This window comes from Genypterus blacodes, unplaced genomic scaffold, assembly GCF_046128005.1.
Source record: "Genypterus blacodes isolate CSIRO-AG114 ecotype Tasmania unplaced genomic scaffold, CSIRO-AGI_Gbla_v1 ptg000156l_1, whole genome shotgun sequence".
NCBI classification, from domain to species: Eukaryota; Metazoa; Chordata; class Actinopteri; order Ophidiiformes; family Ophidiidae; genus Genypterus; species Genypterus blacodes.
The window spans coordinates 2471918-2496465 of NW_027466957.1; the positions used below are offsets into that span (position 1 = coordinate 2471918).

The window sequence follows — 24548 nt, forward strand, 5'->3', positions numbered from 1 at the left end:
ATTGAATATTAGGAGTCACTTGAGGCATTGGGCAGATTATCATTATCGGTAACATTTCCGCTTTTGTTTTTGTTGTATATATCTTTTATTGAAGAAAGCATTTGACATGACAGTGAGCATATAGTTATGGGACATTTTGGAGATCATTTTTTTGATACAGAAAGAGGGGGGGAAAGAGACAGAGATAGGAAAGAGGTATATGATTGGGGACGATGGAGTGAGATACACACGTTGATAAAATGTATAAGGGGATGGAAGGATGGAAACCCTGGCCAATGGCTTGTATAATCAGGGTTATTGGGGATTTAAATAGTTACAGTGTCAAAGCAAAGTCCAATTGCTTCATCCCACCACGCGCGTTTCCATTTACAGGTTACGTATTTATTATTATTATTATTATTTACTCTTTTCTTTTATAAACAACAAGTTTCCAAATAAATTTTGAAAGAAGCTAAATTTGTTGCTAGGTGCTTTAAAAAAAAATCACAGCATCACAGTGTGTACGTGCATGTGCTCACGTCCACACAGCTGCTGGCTAACTGACGTACTTACAACACATTTGTAATATTTCACCCGGAAAATAATTCCACTTATATCAGATTACAGTAGTTGCTATCCAACCATTACTATTAAAGTATCATGGTTATTCACTTTACTGCGGACCACAATGGAGTTTAATGTGTATTGAGAGAGAGAGAGAGAGAGAGAGAGAGAGAGAGACAGAGAGAGGGAGAGAGAGAGAGCGAGAGAGGGGGAGAGAGAGAGAGCGAGAGAGAGAGAGAGAGAGAGAGAGAGCTGAGAGTTGAATCAACAGTTTGTGAAGAAGGGCTGCAAGTTCCAACTCCAAAAATGCGACATTCGGCCTCGTTATTTTCTTTGCTTTTCCTTTGTCCGCTCTTCCTTCTTACAGTCAGTGAGAAGGAGCGGATATCTGAGGGTGAGTATCGTTTTTTAGCTTAATGGCGTTTCATAAGGAGGTGACTTTATCCCAGTTTGGTTTAAACTGTAGTGTGGCCTTGAGTAGAGCTTTTCAAGGTGTGTCGGTAGTTAATCCGATGTATTGTTACCCGGCCAGTATGTTTATGATAACACATTGTACACACGTGTCCAGTGCTGATCTAAGCTGTTAAGAGTCAGAATGTGAGTGAAATGTGCTGCTTAGCGATGCACGAATGTTTTCCCATTTCTTGGAAGTGGTCTTCGACGAGTTAAGGTAGTGTTACGGTAATAGACAGGTTAAGTTCATTGACACTTGGTAATGTTAAGGTAATGCTGTAACCGACTTATTGATGAATGGAGTTGAGCACATCTTGTGTTCTGTCCTTCTTCGTGCCGCTGACGTGGACTGTACTCCCGCTGTTAGCTCGGACCAGCTCCGGTCTTTTCTCTCTGCACACAGACGCTCGTTCATCACCTGGCATAGTTTGTCTCTCGGTTAAGTGTGAGGACATTCTACACCGCACTGGAATATCACGGAGCTTTCAAACCATTTGAGGGTCATGCAAGTATGGCTGCTAATCACATAGAGCGCCTCCAGAAACAACTTTGAGGCTCAGACGGAGCAGACCCTTCGGTTCGCGGCCAAGCCCCCCTGCAGATTGAGCCATTGCCGCCCCAAAGTATGCCATAATCTTTCCTCAAGGAAAAACTCAGTTAAAACAATGCAATGTACACGAGAGAATGGCAGAATCTGAATTGAATCCATGCATGTTTATGGCTAAATCACATTGTTGACAAACTACTTCTTTTTTTTTTTTTTCTCATTCGTTTTCCTCTTTTCTCAAACATTACACACCGCTCATAACATAAATACATCTAAACCATTAATAGTTGCAGAATATATTTGTTAAGCTGGGAATCATTTTTACAGCATTAATCGCTGTGGCTGCCGAACCACCCGGCCAGAAAGAGTAGAATGTGTCTCAGAGTACTGCATCCGATCAGCCTGTAAAGGAGTGACTGCTGTTGGGTGTACTCTAGGGACCCGACCTGAGGGTCTACAGCAGGGGCAATGAAGGGCAAACGGGCAGAGTCTGGCCTTGTGTCAGGAAGTATGTGATACAAGGGGAGAGAACCTGATAATGCTGAATATCTGGGAAGATTATCCCTTGGCCATCCACCGTAGTGAAGAGTGGAGGATTGTCCACCTGAAGAAGGGGGTAGGCATATCAAGCGTGTATCACCAGAAGACCGATAGGGCTTCAAACGATCATAATGAATAGTCTTAAAATCAGATTGTGGCTTCCTCAAATCCAATATCCTGTAAAGCAGTCCACTGTCATCTGAAGAGACAACTTCAAAAGGTCCACTCCAGTTGGGTTCCCGTTTTCGTCTTTGTGTTGTGGGGTCCTCCACCCACACAAGATCCCCACACTGATAGGGTTTAAATCTTGTATGTGCGTTGTAGTAATGCTCACGCTTAAACTGCTGCTCATCACGATGGGAGCAAACCATGCGAAAAGCAGTGTCAAGTCTTTCCACCAGTTCTGACCCATAGTTTTGTGGTGTGTAGGACACTGCTGGTGTGGAGAGATGCAGGTAAGCGAGGCTCTCTACCATGGGCAAGGAAATATGGTGAATAGCCTGTGCTGGAATGGGGTGTTGCGTTAAAAGAAAGTGCTACTGTTGGTAAGTACTGGTCCCATTCACCACCTGAGGCATGTATCACTCTAGCCAACTGCTCTTTGAAAGTTCTGTTAAATCTCTCAACCATGCCATTACCACGGGGATGATACGGCAAGGTCCGTTTCTTTTTAATATGCAGTCTCTGACAGATGGTTTGGATGATTTCAGACTCATACTGTCTCCCTTGATCTGACAACAATTCCTTAGGTATGCCATGTTCAGGAATATACCTTTCACACAGAATCGGCGCAACTGTAGAAGCTTTCTGATCAGGCATAGGGAATGCATTAACATACTTCGTAAAATGATCTTGAATCACCAAAACATATCTGTGTCCTAGTGATGGCAGTTCCATAATATCTGTGGGAACAAACTGGAAGGGTCTGTTTTGCTTGTATTGACTGCAGTGGGGCTCTGCGTTGAGGGACAGGTTTCCTGTAAGCTTCACATGTGTGACACAAGTCGCTAGCTTTCAATATCAGATCTCATACCTGGCCAATAACACAAGTTCAAAGCTTTCTTAAATGTGCGATCAGCACTGTAGTGACTAGAACAGGGGTTACTGTGGAAAATGTCCATAAAATCAGTGATCAGTGATGATGGAATAAGCACCTGATACACAGATTTTCCTGGAGCAATATGAGTTTCCTGGCAAAGTAACTCATCGCACAATTTAATCCTTCCTGGCAGGAACAAAACGGAAATCTGATGAAGCAGGACTGTTGTCCTCTGTAATCGCCGTATCAGGCCTTGAATGGGGAATGCATCAGCATTTGTGTGTTTCCTCCCCTCTTTGTGTACCATTGTCCACTGGTAAGTTTACCTGGTTATCCTTGGAGTGCGCTGGAGAATGGAAACGTACACGTCCAGGAGTTGGAGAACGCTGTCTTTCCCCCTTATGTTCAGGAGAGCTACCACGCTGAGGGTAATCTCTAGCTGAAGGGCTGTAACCACACAGATGACGTTCAGATGAGCCGTGGCGTGTGGAGAACTTCTGTTGTTCGTCATGATATTCACACTATGTCAGGGAGATCTGTAGGTAGGGCTGTCTCGTCTGAAGTAGTGGTCTCTCTCATAGGAGGGATCTCTGTATCTTTCGTAAGAGGAAAAACGACCACCGCCTCGTCGATGGCCCGGTGAGTGGTCCCGTAAGCAAAATCCAGGGTCTGGTGAACTTTGTCGGGTGTCTCGTCGTTGATGCTGTACCTGAAGTTGTAGCTGCTGAACAGTCAGTAGGGGTTGGTGGCAATTTCAGGGAAGAAGCTTTGCAGTTTGCGCGATGGCTGAATAAGACTGAATATGACCGATATAACACCATCAATTCCTTTTTTTTGCAGAAAAACTCCTAGTTGTGACCGTTGCAACCAAAGAGACGGACGGCTTCAGGCGTTTCCTGAGGTCAGCCAAGCACTTCAACTATACTGTCAAGGTAGAAGCTACATGTCATGGAGAGAGCACATATTTACACATAGAGTTAGATTCAACTAGATTTACTTTGTTTAGCCGGGGTGGGAAATTATTTTGTAAAATGCTGTATTTTCTACAACCAACCACTACAACCAAGTATTTCAACAAGTATGTGGGACATTGTAAGTCCTATTTATTGGATTAACACTCTTTTATTTCTGTTATAACACTAATTAAACGTGAGTGAATGAGAGTGGGAACTTACAAAATAGTTAAATATTCTGTTCTGTTCAGAAACACCAGGCAACATAATATTTATCTCTCCTTCAGTTGTGGATCAAATGTCATTAGCAGGATAACGCGAGAATCACAGCTTAGAGCTCATTGTTTGTTTGTGAATGTGTGTGTGTGTTGATGTTAAGGTGCTGGGCCGGGGGCAGAGATGGAAAGGAGGTGACTACATGTCAGCTCCAGGAGGAGGCCAGAAAGTACGACTCCTTAAAGCAGCTGTGGAGGAGATGAAGGGTGACGACAAAGTTATCCTCTTTATTGACAGGTAGACGTCCTTCACCATGTACATGCTGGGAACCTTCCATGATCTGGCTCAAAGAGCAGACTGTATTCAAATGTGTCCTCTCAGGAAACGACACATCCAAAAGTGTTGTAACATTATTATGTTTAGGTGTGAAAATCACACAATGACAATTATCACCCACCCCTTTCCCGCTGCCTGTGTGCAGGCGACATTGGGTACAGACAGGCACTGGTCACAATCCGCAACACAGATTTTGAGCTGGTATGTTACATTAGGCTTAATTTAATGCCGAACATGGATCAAAACAAAGAAAAAGGAACAACAATCCGACATGCTCATCCGCCTCTGTTTGTGTGTGTGTGAGAATCCTGTGGCTGTCTTGAGGGTGACGCCTGCTCCGATGACCCTGCGTCTTCAGATTCATCCGCTCGGGACAGAGAAAAGCTCCATTTACTTTTCAAATTGCCTTTTTAATGCAGGAAGAGTTGAATTTGATCATAAGAGCTTCTGGCAAAACGGTAAATAAAGGAAGGTATTTCTCAGCTGCATTCCAAGGATTCCTCATGACAACTGTAACATTCTATTCAAGTGACTGTGACGTAAGTGGTTTTAAAACAAGACCTTCCAAGGATGTGTTCCATGAAATTAGACTCACTGACTGTATAGAGATGGAGGTGTATGAAAGCATGCCATGGTTTTGTCAATGAAGATTCTATGTAAACAACACAACCACATGGAAATGAACCCATCACACAAAGAATGCTGGTGTCTCATTAAGGCAACTCTCATTCCATTTAAACGACAAAATTGCCTCACAACAGTTGTCTTATTTTGTCTCCCTGTTCTTCATAGTTACGATGTGGTTTTCGCCTCGGGTCCCAAAGAGCTGCTAAAAAAGTTCCAGCAGGCCAAACACAAGGTGCTGTTCTCGTCTGAGAGCTTAATCTGGCCTGACCGCCACCTGGAGGACAAACACCCCCACGTGAGGGAAGGCAACAGGTTCCTGGGCTCCGGGGGTATGTGGTCATCCTGTCTACACAAATTTGTTTGTACACATGGTTAATGAAAGCCATTGATCTTAACATTTCCTGACACTCATGTTTTGTTACAGCAAACAGTAAGTAATTGCGCAAGTCCTCAACCATTTGAACTCGGTAGCCGTTCAGTTAAACTTAATTCAAATTCTATTAAAATATACTTCAGTTCTTTTACACAGAGAGACTTTTCCTGCATATTGGAAGACAGTGATATGTGAGAACGTCACCGGGAGCTGTAAAACAGGGCAATTCTCCTCCGCCTGAAAACTTTGTGGGCAACATGGGACTTATCCTCATATTGAGTCTTTCTGGTCTTTTCTGAGTTCTTTTTCTTTTCTCAGGTTTCATGGGCTACCTTCCCAACATCAAGAAGATGGTTGCTGACTGGAAGGGAGAGGATAACGAGAGCGATCAGTTGTTCTTCACCAGGATTTACATTGATCAAGATAAAAGAGTAGGAGGCTTTTATTCCTATTTTCTTTCTTTCTCTCTCTCTCACTATCTCTCTCTCTCTTTCTTTCTTTCTCTCTCTCTCTCTCTCTCTCTCTCTCTCTCTATATATATCTCTCTCTCTCTCTGTCGTTCACTGTCTCTCTCTCTAGCTGTCTCTCGCTCTAAATATATATATATACATTTACACATAGTCTCTGTCTTTGTTTATTTCTTGATTTATTGCTGGGTCCCAATGAGCCAGAATGGTGACCCAGGTTAGAGATAATACCATTTAGATACAGAACAGTTGGTAGTGTATCTATGATCATGAAAACCCTGGAGTATATATATATATATATTAATAATTATAATTTTGAAATTGTCCCAAAGTTTTGAAAAAGTCCTGGACATTTTTAATAATGATCATGATCTTGACAAGACAAACTAGAAAAAAATTATTTCCTGTAAATCAGCTCTTCTCAACTCTGAAACCAGGCAGTGAGTGTTGCTAGGATATGTTGACATCACCTATTCTGTCCTAGCTCTTCTGATGCACTTATTTGTTTTCTAATTTGTCCTTGTTTCTCATTCATCTTGGTACCTAACTTATTGCACTTCTACTCTAGCACTAGTTATGCTCTTAGCTGTTGGTTTTGGAAGGAAATGCACTTACGATTTCTTGTGACCTGAAGTTCTTTTATCTACCTATGTTGAACGCACTTATTGGAAGTCGCTTTGGATAAAAGCGTCTGCTAAATGACCGTAATGTAATGTAATGTAATGTCATTGCAGTTGCCTTACTAAAGGAAAAAGTGTAGAATTTAACGAGACATCCTAATTATTTAAATTATAAAAACATTTTTATGTAGTAGTATTTTAGAATTGGTTAAACAGACTGTAGGCTATACACTAACAATATCTTTCCCCCATTAGACATCCATAAATATCACACTGGACAGCAAGTGCAGATTGTTCCAGAACCTTCATGGAGCCCTGGGTAAGTGTTTGGAATTTAGCTTCAGAAGCTCAGCAAGCGAATATGTATGTATTATGTAATTGCTTGTTAACAAAATAAAACAATAGATATATGACAACAATGATGACATTTTAATGCATTAGTAGTCAAAATGATCCAATTCTATTCTTATGTGAAACATATAGTGATTCTGTATTTTCCAGTTTTGACGTTTTGAAAGCCAAATACAACTCTAAAATGGCCCTCATTTGATTCACAGGAGCCGCAGTGTTTCTTTGGTGGAACTGCTAGTTCAGACACGAACTGAATTGAGGAAGGAATTTTTGTGTGAGCTGCGAGGCGGTCCTTACTTCTAAGTGTTGCATAGAGATAGGAGTGGAAGTGGTCGCCACATATCTTTTCTTCCTTTACTGGGTTTCCCTCAAATAGTCCCGATAGCCCATTTGTCGTGTGCATGTGTGAGAGAATGAGGGCGATTATTAAGAGGATAGGAAAGAAAACACATGTCTTTAGTATATAAATGATATACCCTGTGTGTATGTGGCTTCTCCTGGCCGATATCAGCCCTGGTGAGCAAATTCCAGAAGTAAAATCAGGTTTTGCATATCTTAATAAAGTGCATATGTCTTTCCAGATGAAGTGGTGCTCAAGTTTGAGGATGGACGGGTACGAGCCAGAAACGTTCTGTATGACACCCTGCCTGTTATCATCCATGGTAATGGACCAACCAAGGTATGCAAGTTGTTTCCATGTATGCCATAAGAGTTTGCTTAATTCAGCTAGACGAGTTGTGGTGTTTTTCTGTCGTTTTTCTGTTTGTCAATTTAGACAATGCCATGGGGAATGCCATGTGACTCATTTATGCCTTAAAACCTCCACAAATTCTTTGTAAATTTGCTTCTTAATGTTTTCCAGCTCCAGATCAACTATCTAGGGAATTACATCCCCAACGTATGGACATTTGAAACTGGCTGCACAGTGTGTAGTGAAGCTCTGCAGCCACTCAAAACCCTCAAGGTCTGTTAAAAGTCACACTGCCTTTTTTACTTTTTTGTAATTAAGCTGTTATAAAGATTTAATTGCAAACTATATTAATGTAATCCTAACTGTAACATACAGCACTGACCAATAACTTTTGCATGTATCTCTTCCACCAGTTCATAGCACAAGCAAACCTGAGAATGGTGCTCAAGCAGCAGTAAAACATTTCTACTAGACTCACATTGTCTTTTCCCAATAGGAAAGTGAATATCCATCTGTGGTGATTGGAATTTTCATCCAGCAACCCACCCCATTTGTCACAGTCTTCTTTGATCGCCTGCTGAGACTCCAGTACCCCAAGAACAGACTCAAACTCTTCATTTACAACCATGTAAGAGCACATTACTTCAACTAACCCTTTATTATAGAAGCCAAACGTGAGCTGGAATAGCTGTTGAAAAGTTGCTTCAAGCACTCGCAGAGAGACCAAGGCTTTGAGACACAACTGTCAGATGTTTCTGCTCTAGCAAATGAGTCGAAGACTTTGCTCAAATCGGGAGCTATTATAATGCAGTCATTCTGAAAAAAACCAACAAGATTAAAGATACTGTTGCCTCATTAAACAGATTAGGATGCAGTCCTGCAGAAGCTCATTCCTGAGTATGTGTATTGATACAGCAAATGTATTTTACACTACAATTAAAGATATTGAAATAAGAAAAGAAGTAATGATACAGCAATGTGTTGCTTTCCTATTACATTACAAGTACATTTCTTATAATGACAACCTAGTAGACACTCATTTTAGTCCTTCATTACTGCATTTGGTGTATAACCTTGTACATTTAGACATAACCACACACTGACAGATTGGTGGGGAATCCCCGGGATTGAACCTTTTACAGAGGTTGTTGTCATAAAAATTGACTTGACTTGGTTATGCAACGGAAAACTTATTCAAATCTTAAGAGTAAACCGCCTTTACTTGCGTGAGGAAAATTATGCTGAGGTGGTTTAGCCATGATACGGTGCCCCTGGAGCAGTTTTGGGGGTTTGGTGCATTGCTCAAGGGCACCTATGGACTGAGTTAAAGCTGCCAATACAATAACAATAACATGTCTAAGTAACTTGATTAAAAATGTCATAATCTTGGTCTGCTCTGATTTCAATCTTATGGAGGTGTTTAAATCACATTATTAAAGTATAAGCTAGTATAACCTGCATACAAGCATCCTCTGAAGCACATATACACTGTAAATCTGTGCTTCTCAACCAACTTTTACCACTAACCCCAAAACCAGACATGTTCTGTGCATTGTTTAGTTCCTTTTGTTTAAACCAGCTTTGTTACTGTGTTTATTTTTCTTGTCAATACAGGAAACTCATCACGAGCGTCATATCAGCTCTTTCCTGCAGGATCACGGAAGTCTTTATCAGGATGTGAAGCACATTGGGCCTGAGGAGAAAATGGATGCGGCTGGTTCACGTAACCTGTGCCTGTAAGTGCACTGCTTTTTTTCTTTGGTTTATATGAGCCACAGGCCATGGGGTCTTTGTGTTGAGAAGAAAGAGAAGAAGAGCAATTAAAGGTTCAAAAAAAGGGGGGTGGGGGGCGCTGAACCTTTGTGTAACATCAACCTATTTTCTTTAAACAATTTAAAGATAAATGTACAGTAGAATCACAATTAAATCGTTGATATGCCGCGATTGCATTGTTTATGTGACTTCTTGTTCTACTAGTTCTCCATTAACTATACATATTTTGTACATACAAAAGCAATAATGTGTTTTTTCCAGTTACAATCCCTAAGTGATATGATGTCTATGCTGTATTTGTCAGTAATTCTCTTTACTGTCTTCTTTCCAGGGACATGTGTCGGAAAGACCACGATTGTGAATATTTCTTCAGCTTGGACATTGAAGTGGTTCTGAAGAATGAGGACACTCTAAAAATACTCATTGAGCAAAATCTGTAAGTATAATGTTACGACCAATCTTTTCTTTCTGAACACATGCAGGTACGTTATACGCTTTACATTTTTCTCCCTCAGTCCTATTGTGGCACCAATGATAACCCGGATCGGCCGACTATGGAGCAACTTCTGGGGAGCCCTCAGTGCTGATGGCTACTACGCCAGGTCTGAGGACTACGTGGACATAGTTCAAGGACGTAGATTGTAAGTTGTCTTTAAAAGACTTACAAAGACATTGGGTTTTGGGAAAAAAAAAAGAAAAAAAAGAAAAGGTGACTGTCGCATTCATTTTATGAGTATTTCTTTTTTCAAATGTGTTTATCAGCATCTGTTGAATTGAGTCCCCGTAAGATATTGTCTCACTTAATAGATATTTAATTATCACTAGATTAAGTGGATGTTACAGGTCTTTTTTTTGTTTTTTAGGGGTTTGTGGAATATCCCCTACATCTCCAGTGTGTATTTGGTGAAAGCGAGTGTTCTTCGGTCTGAATTGACAGATTACGAGCTGTTCAACTCACACATCTTAGACACTGACATGGCTTTCTGCCACAACGTACGCAGCAAGGTGAGTACCACTCACACAGCACAGGTAACTAAGTGTAAATGTAAGTGTTTTTGTACTTGTAAAAGGAAAACTATAGTATTTGATCTGTCGTTTCAGGGTGTCTTCATGTACGCTATGAATACACACAGTTTTGGTCGTATCCTGTCAACCGAAAACTACCAGACCACCCATCTTCATAATGACCTGTGGCAGATCTTCCAGAACCCTGTGGTACAAACCCCATTTCCAAAAAAGACAGTAGAGAGTGTTTAATGATTGACAACTTTTTTTTTGTAAATATACATTCTTTTTAAATTTGATGCCTGCAACACTTTCCAAAAACATTCCGGTAAATATTCCCAGGACAGAGTTGGAAATCTCACAGCTGCATAATATTTTTACTCATACTCTCTAGTTACACTGAATATGTATGTTGTGTGTTTGTCAGGACTGGGAAGAGCGCTACATCCATGAGAACTACACTCACTTGATGAAAGACAAGCTCATAGAAACAGTGAGTGGTAATGTGTTTGTGTGTATGTATGAGTGTGGGTGTTTCTCAATTGTTAATACATCATACTGGCGTTGAAGATGGAACACTGGTGTAAAATATATGCGCACATTTATCCTATCAGCTCCGAGAGGTATGTGCAAGTTTTATTCAGTGCGTGTAAAGTATTCCTTTTAAATTCCTCATGGGTTATTGTTGTCACAAAAAAGTCCTATAAATGGATGTAAGTGGACAACTCCAAGTCTTCCCTTTGTTTTAGTGCAAAGAGGTACAAGTTCGTATTGCAGATGTTTAATTTTATTCAACTATCTTTTTTACAAAACACACTGTGAACAACCTGAATTGTCTTAAGTAAAACAAGTCCAATTTCAACAATAAACAATCATAACAATACATTATGTATAAAACAACTTGTCAAAATCTAGAAATGATTTTGGATCTACATACATTTCCACATCTGTGTAGAAATGTGTGGACTGAACTGACTACTAGATGAAAAGATTTAAATGTAATGTGTCATCAGGTAGATCTGAACATCTCATTTCGCTAAATGTGACAATGCACCATTTACTTGTCTATGTTTCATATGGCAAATCAGTCAAATAAAATAAATGAGTGTGTGTCTGTTCGTCACCAGCACACAAAATGGAGCAGAAACATATATAATTAATAATAAAAAGAATGAATAAATTAACATAGACAAAATATAACAGACTACAAACAAAAACTATTACTAATTATTTGACCCAAACTGTGAATGTAGATGCTTTATGTAGCGTGATGGAATATGCTGTGTTGTCTTTGTCTCCAGCCATGTCCTGATGTGTACTGGTTCCCGATTTTCTCTGACGTCGCATGTGACCACATAGTTCAAGAAATGGAAAAGTTTGGAAAGTGGTCGGGTGGTCGTAATGTGGTATGTAGTCATTTCATTGAAACCTTATTTAACATTTACTTATCAAGAAAATAAGAAATTGCATGTGACTGAATCATGCAAAGGATGCTGATCCAAAGCGAAACCTCATTCAGCCAGGGAAAATGTTATTGTTTAATGTTCCTGATGTCTTGTGGAATGGTTAACAGTCAGGTCAGCTGTTCTTATTAATGTGGCATCTTTCCAAACACAAGTTACTAACTGGTCACTTTCTATTCTGATGATCTATTTGAAACCATTTTCCTCAGGACAAAAGAATCCAAGGAGGTTATGAGAACGTACCCACCGTCGATATCCACATGAATCAAATCGGCTTTGAGAAAGAGTGGCATAAATTCTTACTGGACTATATCGCAACAGTCACTGAGAAAATGTATCCTGGCTACTTTACAAAGGTAAGAGGTCAGAGGTCATGTTTAGTAGCCGAGAGCACAAACGCAAACATATGCGCAATGGAACTTTGGTACTTTTAACAAACATGGATGTGAAGAAAAAGAGGTCTTTCCCAGAGCAGAAAACACTGGAGCATAAAGCATGAATGCAACAATAATCACAGCAAAATTGAAAAAGATATTAAACAAAACGTACATCTCAATTCACTTGTAAATCTGCTATACTGTCTGTATTTCTTCTTTCCACTTCTTTCTGCCACAGAAGAGTCTGTTGCTCAGTCTGTCTGACTGGCTGATTTAATTTTCACTAAAGTTACACTTTTATTCTTCTGATGTTTGAGATGAGTTCAGCACAACCAACATTGTTTCATACATTGAGGAAATATGCTGACCATTTCTCACAGAAAGGGGTCCAACACTTGCATGTAAAGTTCTGTTTATTATTGCTCACATGAGTTAAACATGAATCCAATTTGCCTCATAAAATAATGATCCAGGACAAGTATAGGTGTAAGAAACTGCACGATCACAAGATCACAGGTGCTAAAATCAATTATAATTTGAGTAGTTTCATTCTTCAGTAACCATTTTATGACCTTCGGTTAACCCTCTCTGGGGAGTGAATGCTGGACTGGAAAGCTTTTCTTTCCTGAGCAGGAGCTTCAACAGTGTACATGGCACACAGTTTATTTATGAAACGCTTGCATGACTTCATTCTGTGTGTGTTTACAGGCTCTCTTCGACTTGGCCTTTGTAGTGAAGTATACGCCAGATGAGCAGCCATCTTTAAGGCCACACCATGATGCCTCCACATTCACTATAAACATCGCACTCAATCAATTGGGTCTTGATTATCAGGTGAGTGTGTTTGGGAGTTTGTATAATTTTCCAGAGGACACCAGATCCTGAGCTCTTACCCATATATTTCATCTTGAACAGTTCATGCTCAGACATATCACGGTTGATGGAGCAATAGAAATATTTGGCATTCACATACCAATTTTGTAGGCCTTTGAATTGGCCATTTTGGATCTCTGTGCTATCCATTTGACAGCACAAAGAAAGGCGTTATTTATGCCACAACATCACAAAAGCCAATGGATGTGAGAATGCCCCCGGAAGTTACGATGGAATAGCAAACCATGAATAATTCCAATGTTGCAGGGTCAAATGTCACAGTGAATATATTTGTATCTAACTAAATGTATTAGGTGAAGTAGAGAGGGTTTTAGAGCCTGTACTTGTATATCTATAAGTTAGAATCAGTCAAATGCACATGACAACTTTCCCCATGGGGATAAATGGGAATACACTCCGATTTTCTTATATTGTGACTTCTCATACATTAATGCCTATACTTGCATTTTGGTAATGGATGTGTGAACAGCATGTCGTGGCTTTGTGGGCTGATAATGTGTATGTGTTGTGACCGCAGGGTGGTGGATGCAGGTTTATCCGTTATGACTGTTCCATTGAAGCTCCTCGTAAAGGCTGGGCCCTCATGCATCCTGGCCGCCTCACCCATTACCACGAAGGCCTCCCCACCACTTCTGGTGTCAGATACATTTCAGTGTCATTTGTAGACCCCTGAGGAGCCACAATGCTGTGTCACATACGACTGAAATGGACCAAAACCCACAAAAACATCACAACAGCTCCTTACATATCTCTTTTCAGCATTTTTACTGTTCTGTTATTTTTCCTGTCTTCAACATTGTCTTTAGGCTCTGTTAGCAGAATTAGTTTCTTTGCTTGTAATGTATACAAACACAACAAACATAGAAAGCACAGTTGCATAATGGAATACCATGTTTCTGTAAGGAACCTTTTACACATGGCATGAAAATGTAATCTCTATCTGTGTAAATTATGATAATGACATCTTTCAACTTGCAGACTTACAAGCATCAACTTGTTCTCATTTTGATGAAGCTGCTGCATTGTGATTGGTTCTCAGTAGGCGATTTCTTCGGTGGTTCTTGCTTCCTCCTTGCTCTGTGGATGATTTTCATTCATTTATAAAGATTTATTAGTGTGGGCCATCACGGCCAATGTTCCAGGTGTGGGTACAGAAGTCCCAATTTCAAAGTTTGGGAATAATATCAGAATTATAACCTATCTCAAAATATCATGACTTTTTTCCTTTTGCTCCTAATTTATTGTTGTAATCATCTACTCTGTCTGAACAAGGAGGATTTGTTTAAAAGTACAAATTTGATGTATTTAGATGCAGCATGGGTCCATGAGGTTATAAAGTTTGTTAGCACTGCCACATTCTTCTTCTGCCAAAGCCTATATACCTGATAATCGCAGCCATATCACTGACGCAGGATCACTAAAAATCCAGGAACTGCTGTGTACCTGCTTTGCAAGTTTTAACAGCTGCTATTGCAAAATGTTCCTTTCATTTCAACTCATCTGATGTCTTGAGTGTAGTTTTGGTCTGGATTCATATTCATTGAAGCTGTTGTGCCTTTAGCTAACGTTTACATCTTTTAATGTTTTATAATATGGAACTTTATTTTTAAAACAAAGTGAGAAGATGCCGATTTGTCAGTATTACAAAACAATTGTTTTTGAATTCACGTTTCCTCATACACTTCAAACTCCAATGTCTGTTATTTATTACATTCTGTTTGAATAAAATGCCAGACCCCGAATGCTTTTATGAATGTCCATCCGCATTGAAGATTTGCTGTATTATTGTGACATGACTGTCGCAGCAGAGTCTTTCAAGGCTTCCCCGATGTGCAGCAGACTGCAGAAGTTTTAAAATAAGATGAAATATCGCTATTTCAAGCTTTTAAAGCGGAAGCGTTAGACACTCACGATAAATTAATTTATCGCCGGGAATTTGAAAATCCAACGATTACTTCTAATTTCCAACTCCTGGCCATGATAAATTTGTAATTTTGACAATAGTTGAAAGGCAGCATACATTTCGAATCGCAGCAGCATTATATAAACAATTACTTGACCTACTAATGTCTAAATTAATGATAGGATCTCCGTTAACCTACATCTGCTAACTGGACTATTCTCAATGTTTATAGAATTCCAATAATTGACTATTGGATCTCATTCACTCAATTTCTATAAACAATTCATTGTACAAACTCATTTATCTGTTTATACAAATAATAGAAAATAGTTCATCAGTGCACTGGAGAGCACATGGTAGATTTCACATACATTTGAGAAGAATATAGGATTATAGCGGGACCAAATAGACACATTTGTGTTGTCGAAAGATCAAAGTTGGGTTATATCTGTGCATGATTTTCTGAATTATAACGTGCTTTACAACATGGTTACACCAAACAGGTCAGTAAGTTACCTACTGACAAACTACTGTATCTATCTTTCTATCTCTCTTAAACGATCTCCAAAATGTCCCATAACTATATGCTCATTGTCATGTGAAATACTTTCTTCAATAAAAATATATTTGAAAACAGGAAACGTCTCCTGCCTCCTAGGTACGTGACAGGAAGTTGTTGTTGTTGTGAATATTGTGAGCCAATCAATGATGACTTCCTGAAGGACGGCACGCAGCCATTGGCTGGTTCAAAAAGGAGGGAATTTTAAGGGAGGTTAGAAAGTAGGGTGTCTGCGCGGAAACTGTTGGTTCATCTTTATCGTTGATGCAAACTATTGTGTTGGTAAGTCTGTTGTTATATTTATGGCACAAATTGTGATTTAATTAGCTCTGAAGATGATGTGCTTTGGACCCAGATAATCTCGGACACGGGGCAACATTCATTCCGTGTTTCTAAGGGCTAATTAGACTCGTTTGTCTGCTGGAGCTAACGCATGCTAATGGCGGCACGTAGTATTTGTTTGTTTGTTTGTTATCCAAGCGAAGTAGTCTATGCTAACAAGGCTGTACACGTCTTACACGGCTGTACATGTCTTACACGTACGTAGTGAACACGGCTGTACACTACGGCACATTTTTGTTTTCGCCTGTTCCTCAGTCAGCCTTTTGTCAAACGTATAGATGTAATGCTTAAATCCATACTTGAGTACAGCACCTCACCTTAATTTGACGTTATAAGCTTGCACACTTATATTTCTAGATGCGTTTGTCCTAGTTTGTTGTTTAGGCGACTTGTGGCTCATCAGCCCGCTAGCATGGATCACACTGATGTGGGGGAGACGTCTGACCGATACGAATACGACGCTCCGTCCTACGTAACCGACCTGAGAGATTTAGAACATGCTGATATTGAAGACGGCTGGTTCGGTGAGTTTGCCTTACATCCCTTAAATAGTTGTCGGTGAGATTGTCGGGTTTGTTCCATTTTCACCCACGTTAACTGTACATGCTTTGGTCAGTATTGCCACCTCTTGTCAGATAACAATATATTGATACAGGGTTCATACAGTCATGGTCATACAATCTCCTAATAGTCCGAGATCCCAAGACCTCTTTTTTTCTCCAGTCCTGGAAAACTTTGCCTTATGGAAGTTAACAGTTAAATAATGGAAATTCCTGGGTCAAAATCTGTGTGAATCTTGATAGTTGCTGTTTTGTGTGCCCAGAACAACAGGCTCACCTGGTCACCCCTCTGAGCCAGGCTGCCAGGCCTCATATGGACACAGAGGAGGACTCCGGTTAGTTCACTGAAGATGTGCATTGACTTGTGATAATGCGTTCAGCTCTGTTCTCTGAAGGACCCAGCACGTCACGTTGTCATGTTTTTGGCAAAGCTGAGGTGCACAGGGTTTTAATTTCACTAGAGGCTGCAGCGTAGTCTACAGTCTCCTTTGCTAACATGTAAACATTATAATTGGTTTATATAAACATGTATGCATTACCCCATGCAGTCTTTATCTTTCTTGCTACTGACAGCTGAACGCTTATCATAAGGTTGTAAGTCACATAATGGTTTTCATGGTTTTAGTTGGTAAACATTACAACTCTTGTATACTATATTGATATTTTAGCTCCCAGTACATCCTCATCACTGCCACCAAACATCGTCACATCCTGGGGTACTGCAGCTCCCAATCAGACCGATGCCCGTCCAGGGAAGATGACTTCTGGCAAACGCCCTGCACAGCCACGCAGGTACTGGCTGTGATGGCAAAGGGAGCAGACCTGATGGCAGACCTTGGTGTTGGTTCTTCTTAATCCGTCTTCATTATTGTTTTTAGGGTTTCCAAGCGTAAGGAGCAAACTGGTGTTCCAGTTGCACCACCAGTCAAGAAAAGCAGAAGGTAAATATCATGGCTCTTTTGTCATTTTCCACAGTTATGGTTGAGGCTCATAGAGTATGATGAGTACCTCTGATGCTTTAGTTAGGCTCTTGGCGATCAGACCAGTTATGACCTTCAAGTAGTTGCCCTTACCTTAATGGCAATGATACAATACTAGAAGTTTCATTTCATTTATCAAACTAGTATAGCAGTGGCAGACACCAGGGTGTTCAGTGTTTACACCAGAGAGGGCGTTCCACTTCCTCTCCAGATTTTAGTTTTTAACAATATGCAACCTTTCCTTTCCTTTTACTTGTGCATCATTTCGTATAAATGGACAGTACTTGTTTAGGATCATTGTAAATTGCCATTTCTGAATCACTATACTCACTCAAACAGGTTCACTAGAACGGTGTGTAATCACATCATTACAGCGATGGATGCAAGAATGTGGTGAAATGTGTGGCATGTTCCATAGACCCCAGACGCTGACCTGTAATGTGGTGATACTAATGTTTTGGTAGGTAATGATACAGAAAAGGCTTGACTCATCTCTTTTTCTTTCAGTACCTCTGCACATCTACCTGCCCGGAAATCCAGTAGCAACCCTTGCAGGGCTGTGAAGCTGAATTCAAAGGTTGGACTGAAAACCCGAGAAGCCACAGCTAATACAAGTACACAGTGAGTTTGGCATCGGTGCAAGCAGAATTTGTTAAATCCTTTCAGAGCAAGAGTTTTAAATGGTCTTTCGCCTCTTCCAGCCCTGTCTCAACAGAAAATATGGCTCAGGACTGTGTGAAATAAAGGGTCAAGAGTAGGGCTGCACCTAACGATCTACAGATTATTACCGTACTGTTTTATATCATCCCCGTCAGACCGATCAGCCGTCCCGTATTGTTTTATATCTCCTGAATTAAAGGATTATAATTAAGATTAGATCTAATTATTTGATCCTGATTTAGTTGAGTCAATAGTTTTGATTATCTGTTTAAGTATGGGGAACCAAGGATTAGTTAGTTGATCATTCATTTGGCATTGAAGACACTCTTATTTTAAACTGAGGCTGGATCGCTCGTTCAGACAGAGTGTTCCTGAAGTCGCACAGGAGCTACAGTATATACTGTGTATATATATATATGTCGTAGAGCAGTTCGAGTTTAGTTCAGTTCAGGCTGGTCCAAGGCAAGCCTGGAAGGCCCGAACTATAAGCTTTATCAAAGTAAAGTTTTAAGCACACACGGAAAAGTAGAGAGAGTGTCTGGGAGATGGTTCCACAAGAGAGGAGACTGAAGGCTCTTCCTTTCGTTCTACTTTTGGAGATACTAAGCTGGAGCCTGACCATTCAGGGCTTTAAAAGTGGGCAGGAGGATTTTAAATTTCTATTCATCATTCTGTGACAGAATGTGCCAGATTTTTTGCAATGTTGTGTCAGTGAAAGAATGTAGTCCTTGAAATTCTATGACTTGACAAATCTCCCGGTTTCCTCTTGAAGCTACTCAGAGATTTTGTCAAAACGTGATATGTATTTTGAATGTTGTCTTCACAGACCAAACAGCTCTGAGGAAATGGAGCTAGAACGCATCAGGAATCTGCAGAAGGAAGTGGCGTTGCACCGAAAAAAGAACGAGGCCAGCTACAAAGCTGCTTTGGCTGGCAGTAAGTGCCTATATTAAGAAGGGTTGCAATCATTAGTGGGTGTAAACTGACATGCTGTATTTCAGGTTGTCATGCTGTGTATGCACATTGTACTGCCCTTGCAGCGGGTGTTCTCTTTGCGGTACACATTGATTCTGGTAATCTAAAAAAACTTTATTTAAGTTCACACTAGCCCGCTCCATCAAATTTAAAAATCATTGTGGCCAGTGTGAGACAAAAATCTGCCCACGCCTGGGACAGGTGGATGTGCTAACAAAGGGCCAACAAAGTTTCCTTGCAAATTCAATTAATTTTATTAGACTTTATGGGGAAGTCAGAGAGACGGACTTTTTTTCAATTTTTTTTAACTGATGTCATTCAGAATGGCTGTAACCGTTAGTGGAGTTCTATGATTTTCTGTATGTTGAGCCTGAACTTGCTGACATTTTGTGGTGTTTTTTCCCCTCAGATCCACCACCAAAGAAAATGGCCCTGTCAACAACCGTGCCTAAAGAATTCAACTTCAGAACAGACACTCGGGTCAATACAGCCACTGCATCAAACACTGACCACAAGGAAGTGGACTTTATTAACCAGCTCCGCAAACCATCATCATCCCCAGTAAGTACTCGACAAGATGCAGCCATGGGAGCAGTGATGGTCTTGAGACAGAAAAGGGCTTTAGCTCTTGCTCTATTCTAAAGAAATGAGCGCTCATTCTCCTGCAGCAAGACGAAGAAGTATCACCTCATTCATTTACCTGAGGTGGGACTTATTCATATCGCTCCTTTTCTGATCCCGCGACGCAGACCCAGACTGCAGTTGCTCTGCGGCCCCCCCACTTTGGGAACCACTGAGTTGAACCAAAATCGACTATTTCCCTCCTCCCACTGACCTTTCAAAGTGGATCAAGGTGGCCCGCCAACAAAGTCGGGAAATGCACCTCAGTGGTGCTAGTGGCTGTGACAAAATGAGCCTGCATGTCATTGAATGGATCTGGTACAGAGCTGATGTTCACGATGTTCACGTTTTGTTTTAAAGGCAAAGGCTGTCAGTGGAACCACGGTGCCAAAGCCTTTCAACCTGTCTAGAGGGAACAAAAGGAAGATTATGGAGCCATCTGTGTATGTGCCCATGGCTGAGCAGATAGTGCAGTTCCAGAGAAGAACCCCTGATCGCTACCACCTGCGCAGTCGCAGGAGTCAAGAGAGAGGTATGTAAGTTTGAACATGGGGGCATCAAATGGTTTCAGCATTCTCCCCTCCTTGACGCTTTGGCATTTTTCCATCAACTCTTTGTTTTTACGATGTACTTCTGTAATTCAGGACATTTACCCGGCTTGCTATGCTAGCTTAGCTGCTGGTGTTTCAGAATCAGTTTGCTCCGCGTTCAGTCGGTCTGATGTGGTGGGGGGGGGGCGCAGGTCAGTTTGCGCTTCCGCACGTCAGCCGACAAAGACCCCCGAGCTGTGTGTTCGCCACCCCTGTCCTAGTGTCTCACGCCTGGTGGTGAGCTAAAAAATTATGAGGCTCATTGAAGTGAAGGGCTTTGCTCCAAAACTGCAAATTATATTCACTGTTGATCTATATGACAAATATTGAAAGCTGTCACCCCCTACCTACCCTACAATTTTTTTCAGGCCCGTCACCAGGGAAGGGTAACCATCTGAAACTCACCCAGCCTCACACCCCCTGTCTGATGACTCGTCAGCGGTGCAGACCCTCCACTCTCAAGAGCAGTGCTGAGCTGGAAGCTGAAGAAGTGGACCAGCTCCACAAGTAAGGGTGCAATGAAATGTCTCACAATTTCAGCTCCAGTGCAGCAAGGAAACCAAGGAAGGAGGGTTAACAGGTTGAGATGTGTGTGTGTGTATGAATATATGTGTATGAATATACCAAACATGTCTGGTCTTAGTGTCAGTACATGAATAGCTTTTTGAAACTTTCTGTTGCGATCAGCTGTAGCAATGTGCTTTGTGGAACAGGTTTAAATTCAAGGCCTTGGAGCTGAACAGGAAGATCCTGGATAGAACAGAGAGCCTGAAGAAGCCAGCGGTGAAGGAGCCCACCATACCTGAAGGCTTTGATCTGCAGATTGAGAAGAGGCTGCAGGAGAGGCAGGCCTCAAGTAAACCTCAGGAGGCTGAAGAGAATCTGTACACCTTCAAGTCCCAGCCACTGCCCACTAAGATCCTAGAGGGAGTAGTGGTAAGTTTGAATCCCACTGCAAGCAATGCTTAGCCTGATGGCGGCGCTGTCATAACGCCTGTGATGATTAACATTTTGAACATTACAACTTTTGAATTGTAAGTCATAGAATCAGATTTCTTTTTCCCTTGGATTCCCAGACCACGAGACATTTGTACGGTGGGTAGGTTTCCATAGCTGCAGCTTCAAGTCGATTTCCTCTCGTTTTGTAGGGTTTGCCAGAAAAAAAGGTTCAGCATCCAACTGTGCCAGAGTCCCCAGCATTTGTCCTCAAAAACAGAGTTCGACTGGACACTAAGGTTGAGGAAGTAAGAAATGTTTGCCCCTCACTTTGCCACCTCTCTCCCATCAGCCACAGGGCAGATTTTTTAATTCATTTTGATTTCTCAATGATGAAGCCTTTTCTATGACTGCATGCTTAAAGGTTAAACCGCCATCACCAATCAAGGCCGCCCCAGTGCCACACTTTGGTCTTCCCTTCAACCCTCGGCTGCCAGAGAACCACCACGTAGATGTGTGTCCTTTCTCGTTTGAAGAGAGGGAACGTGAGAGGAAGGCATTGAAAGAGAAGAGACTGGAGGAGATGCGAAATGAAGAGGTGGAACCACTCTTCCATACCCCGTTTTTAAATGAGGCCTTCATATCAATTATCATCCTGTAAACAATGTTGGTGTTGATCCTTTGACCCTTTGGCCCTTTCTAGGCACCAAGTTTCAAGGCCCAGCCACTGCCTGACTTTGATGTGGTGGTTCTTCCCGAGAAGCAGAAACTGGAGCCCACAAAGCCGGAACCTTTCAAACTTCTTCTTGATGAACGAGGAGCTGTTAAGAACTCCCGCTGGGAGCAAATGGTATGATGGGATAGATGACTCTTTATTCTTATCTGCACTACCACCCTTTACTAATGAGCTCACACTTTGTTTTAGGTCAAAGAAGAGCAGAAGCAACAGGTGGAAGCAGCCATATTTAAAGCCCGGCCTAACACTGTTACCCACAAAGAACCTTTCCAGCCTAAGAAGGAGAACCGTATTGCCCTGGGTAAGACATCATCGCAGCTCTGCACATTCCTTTCACATTTCTGTGTCCACGTGATGGGCTCTTCCTCATGCGTTGACAACTTCTTCATTGTATACCACATTCGGTAACTCCTGGATATGTCATGGAATTTTAAAATGTGTTTTCTTCCAGGAAATGTGAAATTTTACAAACGTTTTTAAAAAGTAATCAAAGCGGGTTGATCACTATTGACATATCAATCATCTGGGTCCCTGCTCCACAGGTAGATCTGGTGTTGGGTTGTTAAATGCCATGAGCCTCTGGTCTCGCACGAACTAGGAGCTTAACACCCCCAAATAAATGGAGTCATGTTCGTCTACAATCATTGCCATTCTATTTTCAATGGTGATTAATGTTCTCCACATTTAACCCAATTTGACTGAGACACAGTAGGTAGGCAGTAGTCAACCTTACTGAAGGATGCTTCTGCCTAATCGCACAGACCGAAACATCCTCCAGCCATTTGTGTCCTCTCACTGGTTTGTCCTCTGCCTTCGTACCTCATGGCACTTGCCAGAAGGCATTAATTCCTCCACAGTTGCAGAGACCTTCGAGCTGTCGACTGAGCGACGGGCCCGAGAGCGGCAGGAGTACGAACGACAGGCCAATGAGAAGGAGGCAATCAGAGCCTGTATGGAGGAGGAGCAACGCCGGCAGGAGGAGCTCCGTGACAAGGAGAAGGTCGCCAAACTGCGCCAGGAACAGGTCACTCAAAATATCTCCTCTCTGTCAACTCTCCTGTCTTGTCTCCTTTCCTTTCTCCTTTCAGTTATACAAAGCATTAAATTAAGAATTAATTTCAAGTTGTCATAAATTGAAGTGAGATTACTTGATCTTAGTTTAATGAAGCATAAAGCTGGAATGATTGAAGAAGAAACGCCCCTAGCTGCTGGTTTTCCACCCACTTTTAGTTTTGAGTTCCACAACAATCCTGTTTTTAAGTGTTTTGTATCTGTTTGTGTTGTCGATTCATTGATTTTCAAATGGACTAGTTGTCCTTTTTCCTTTAAAAAGACAAATATAAAACTTAATGTGAAGGAGTACTGTACATTAATAGTACTGAACTAAACATTTACTGGAAACAAGCCTACTCAAGTTTAAAAACACCACACTGGCCTGCAATTATGTTCAATACAGCTTTATTTCACTGTTGCTGCATATTTTTGGAAACTACAACCTATATTTTATACAGTATACCTTTTTTTTTTTTTTTTTTTAAAGCTTATTTTAATTGCCAACTGGCAGGTGCAGACAGAAACGCCGAACTACAAAACACTTTCTGATAGTTTAATACTGTTTCTAGGGCAAACACACACACACAATCCTCCAGATTTATGGCCCGAGCCCTTCTTGACTCTATGCTTAATGCTCGTCGGACATGTCACTTCTTGGCAAATCTGTTATATTTCAATGTTTCATACCCGTTTCTTTTTTTCCTCTCCATGTAGGTCCATAAAGCTCAACCAGTCAGACGCTACAAAGCAGTGGCCGTAAAGAGGAGTGAAGTTCCTCTCACAGTCCCGCAGTCTCCCAACTTCTCGGACCGCTTCCGCCTCTGATGATCCTGCTGCAGTCCCTCTACATGACTTTATAATGTGTGCTGCTGCACATTTTACTGCTGTCGGTCCCATTATTGTTGTTGCAACCCAATTCATACTTTTGCTTTGTATGGATAATTAACCACCAAATTGTTAATATACATCATATAATGGAAACTTGTCACATTTTCTTGTTTGCTTTTAATCTGTGTAGTCTTTCTCTTCATTCTTCCATTTGTTCTAATAAATGTCTTACAATACACCCTAACAACTATACTGTAGGTGTTCATTCATATAGCATGGTAAATATTCCAAAATGGAAGTGGCATTTGATGAACTTGATTCAATGCAAAGGCTTTACCAGCTATATTTACTGTAGAACTTGGTATGAGAAACAAATACAACCTACTCAAATGTGTGAATGCAATTATTTCATGAGAGATGATGCTGAGGTGACTTTGCTGCTAGCAGGTCAGCAGCCTAATGTCAACCAGCATGGCTATGAATGCAAAAACAAATCCAATAATATCATCAAATGATTTCTGATGTGAACTATCGGGT

The 24548-nt window shown here is 41.1% G+C and overlaps 2 protein-coding genes across 4 annotated transcripts; both read left to right on the forward strand.

The window, feature by feature from the left end:
* Positions 1-593: 593 nt before the first annotated feature.
* plod1a (procollagen-lysine, 2-oxoglutarate 5-dioxygenase 1a) lies at positions 594-15117 on the forward strand. The gene is made up of 19 exons (XM_076166972.1): positions 594-937; positions 3963-4054; positions 4455-4588; positions 5420-5583; positions 5946-6058; positions 6970-7033; positions 7647-7744; positions 7928-8029; positions 8253-8384; positions 9371-9492; positions 9861-9965; positions 10045-10170; positions 10393-10534; positions 10631-10744; positions 10962-11027; positions 11836-11940; positions 12207-12353; positions 13083-13208; positions 13786-15117. Exons 1-19 carry the CDS (start codon positions 850-852, stop codon positions 13939-13941), a joined length of 2196 nt encoding a protein of 731 aa, XP_076023087.1. The 5' UTR covers positions 594-849; the 3' UTR covers positions 13942-15117.
* Positions 15118-15931: 814 nt separating this feature from the next.
* On the forward strand, positions 15932-24402 carry tpx2 (TPX2 microtubule nucleation factor). 3 transcript variants are annotated; one of them, XM_076166965.1, is made up of 17 exons: positions 15932-16012; positions 16445-16596; positions 16896-16967; positions 17301-17424; positions 17511-17573; positions 18120-18233; positions 19099-19208; positions 19657-19808; positions 20229-20400; positions 20827-20965; positions 21172-21394; positions 21607-21702; positions 21819-21992; positions 22098-22244; positions 22320-22431; positions 22970-23154; positions 23898-24402. In XM_076166965.1, the coding sequence occupies exons 2-17, from the start codon at positions 16485-16487 to the stop codon at positions 24006-24008; spliced, it is 2106 nt and encodes a 701-aa protein (XP_076023080.1). In that variant the 5' UTR covers positions 15932-16012; positions 16445-16484; the 3' UTR covers positions 24009-24402. The 3 variants fall into 3 exon arrangements, with proteins under 3 accessions (XP_076023080.1, XP_076023081.1, XP_076023079.1); XM_076166966.1 differs by having other exon boundaries at positions 22988-23154; XM_076166964.1 differs by having other exon boundaries at positions 22967-23154; positions 23898-24401.
* Positions 24403-24548: the final 146 nt, after the last annotated feature.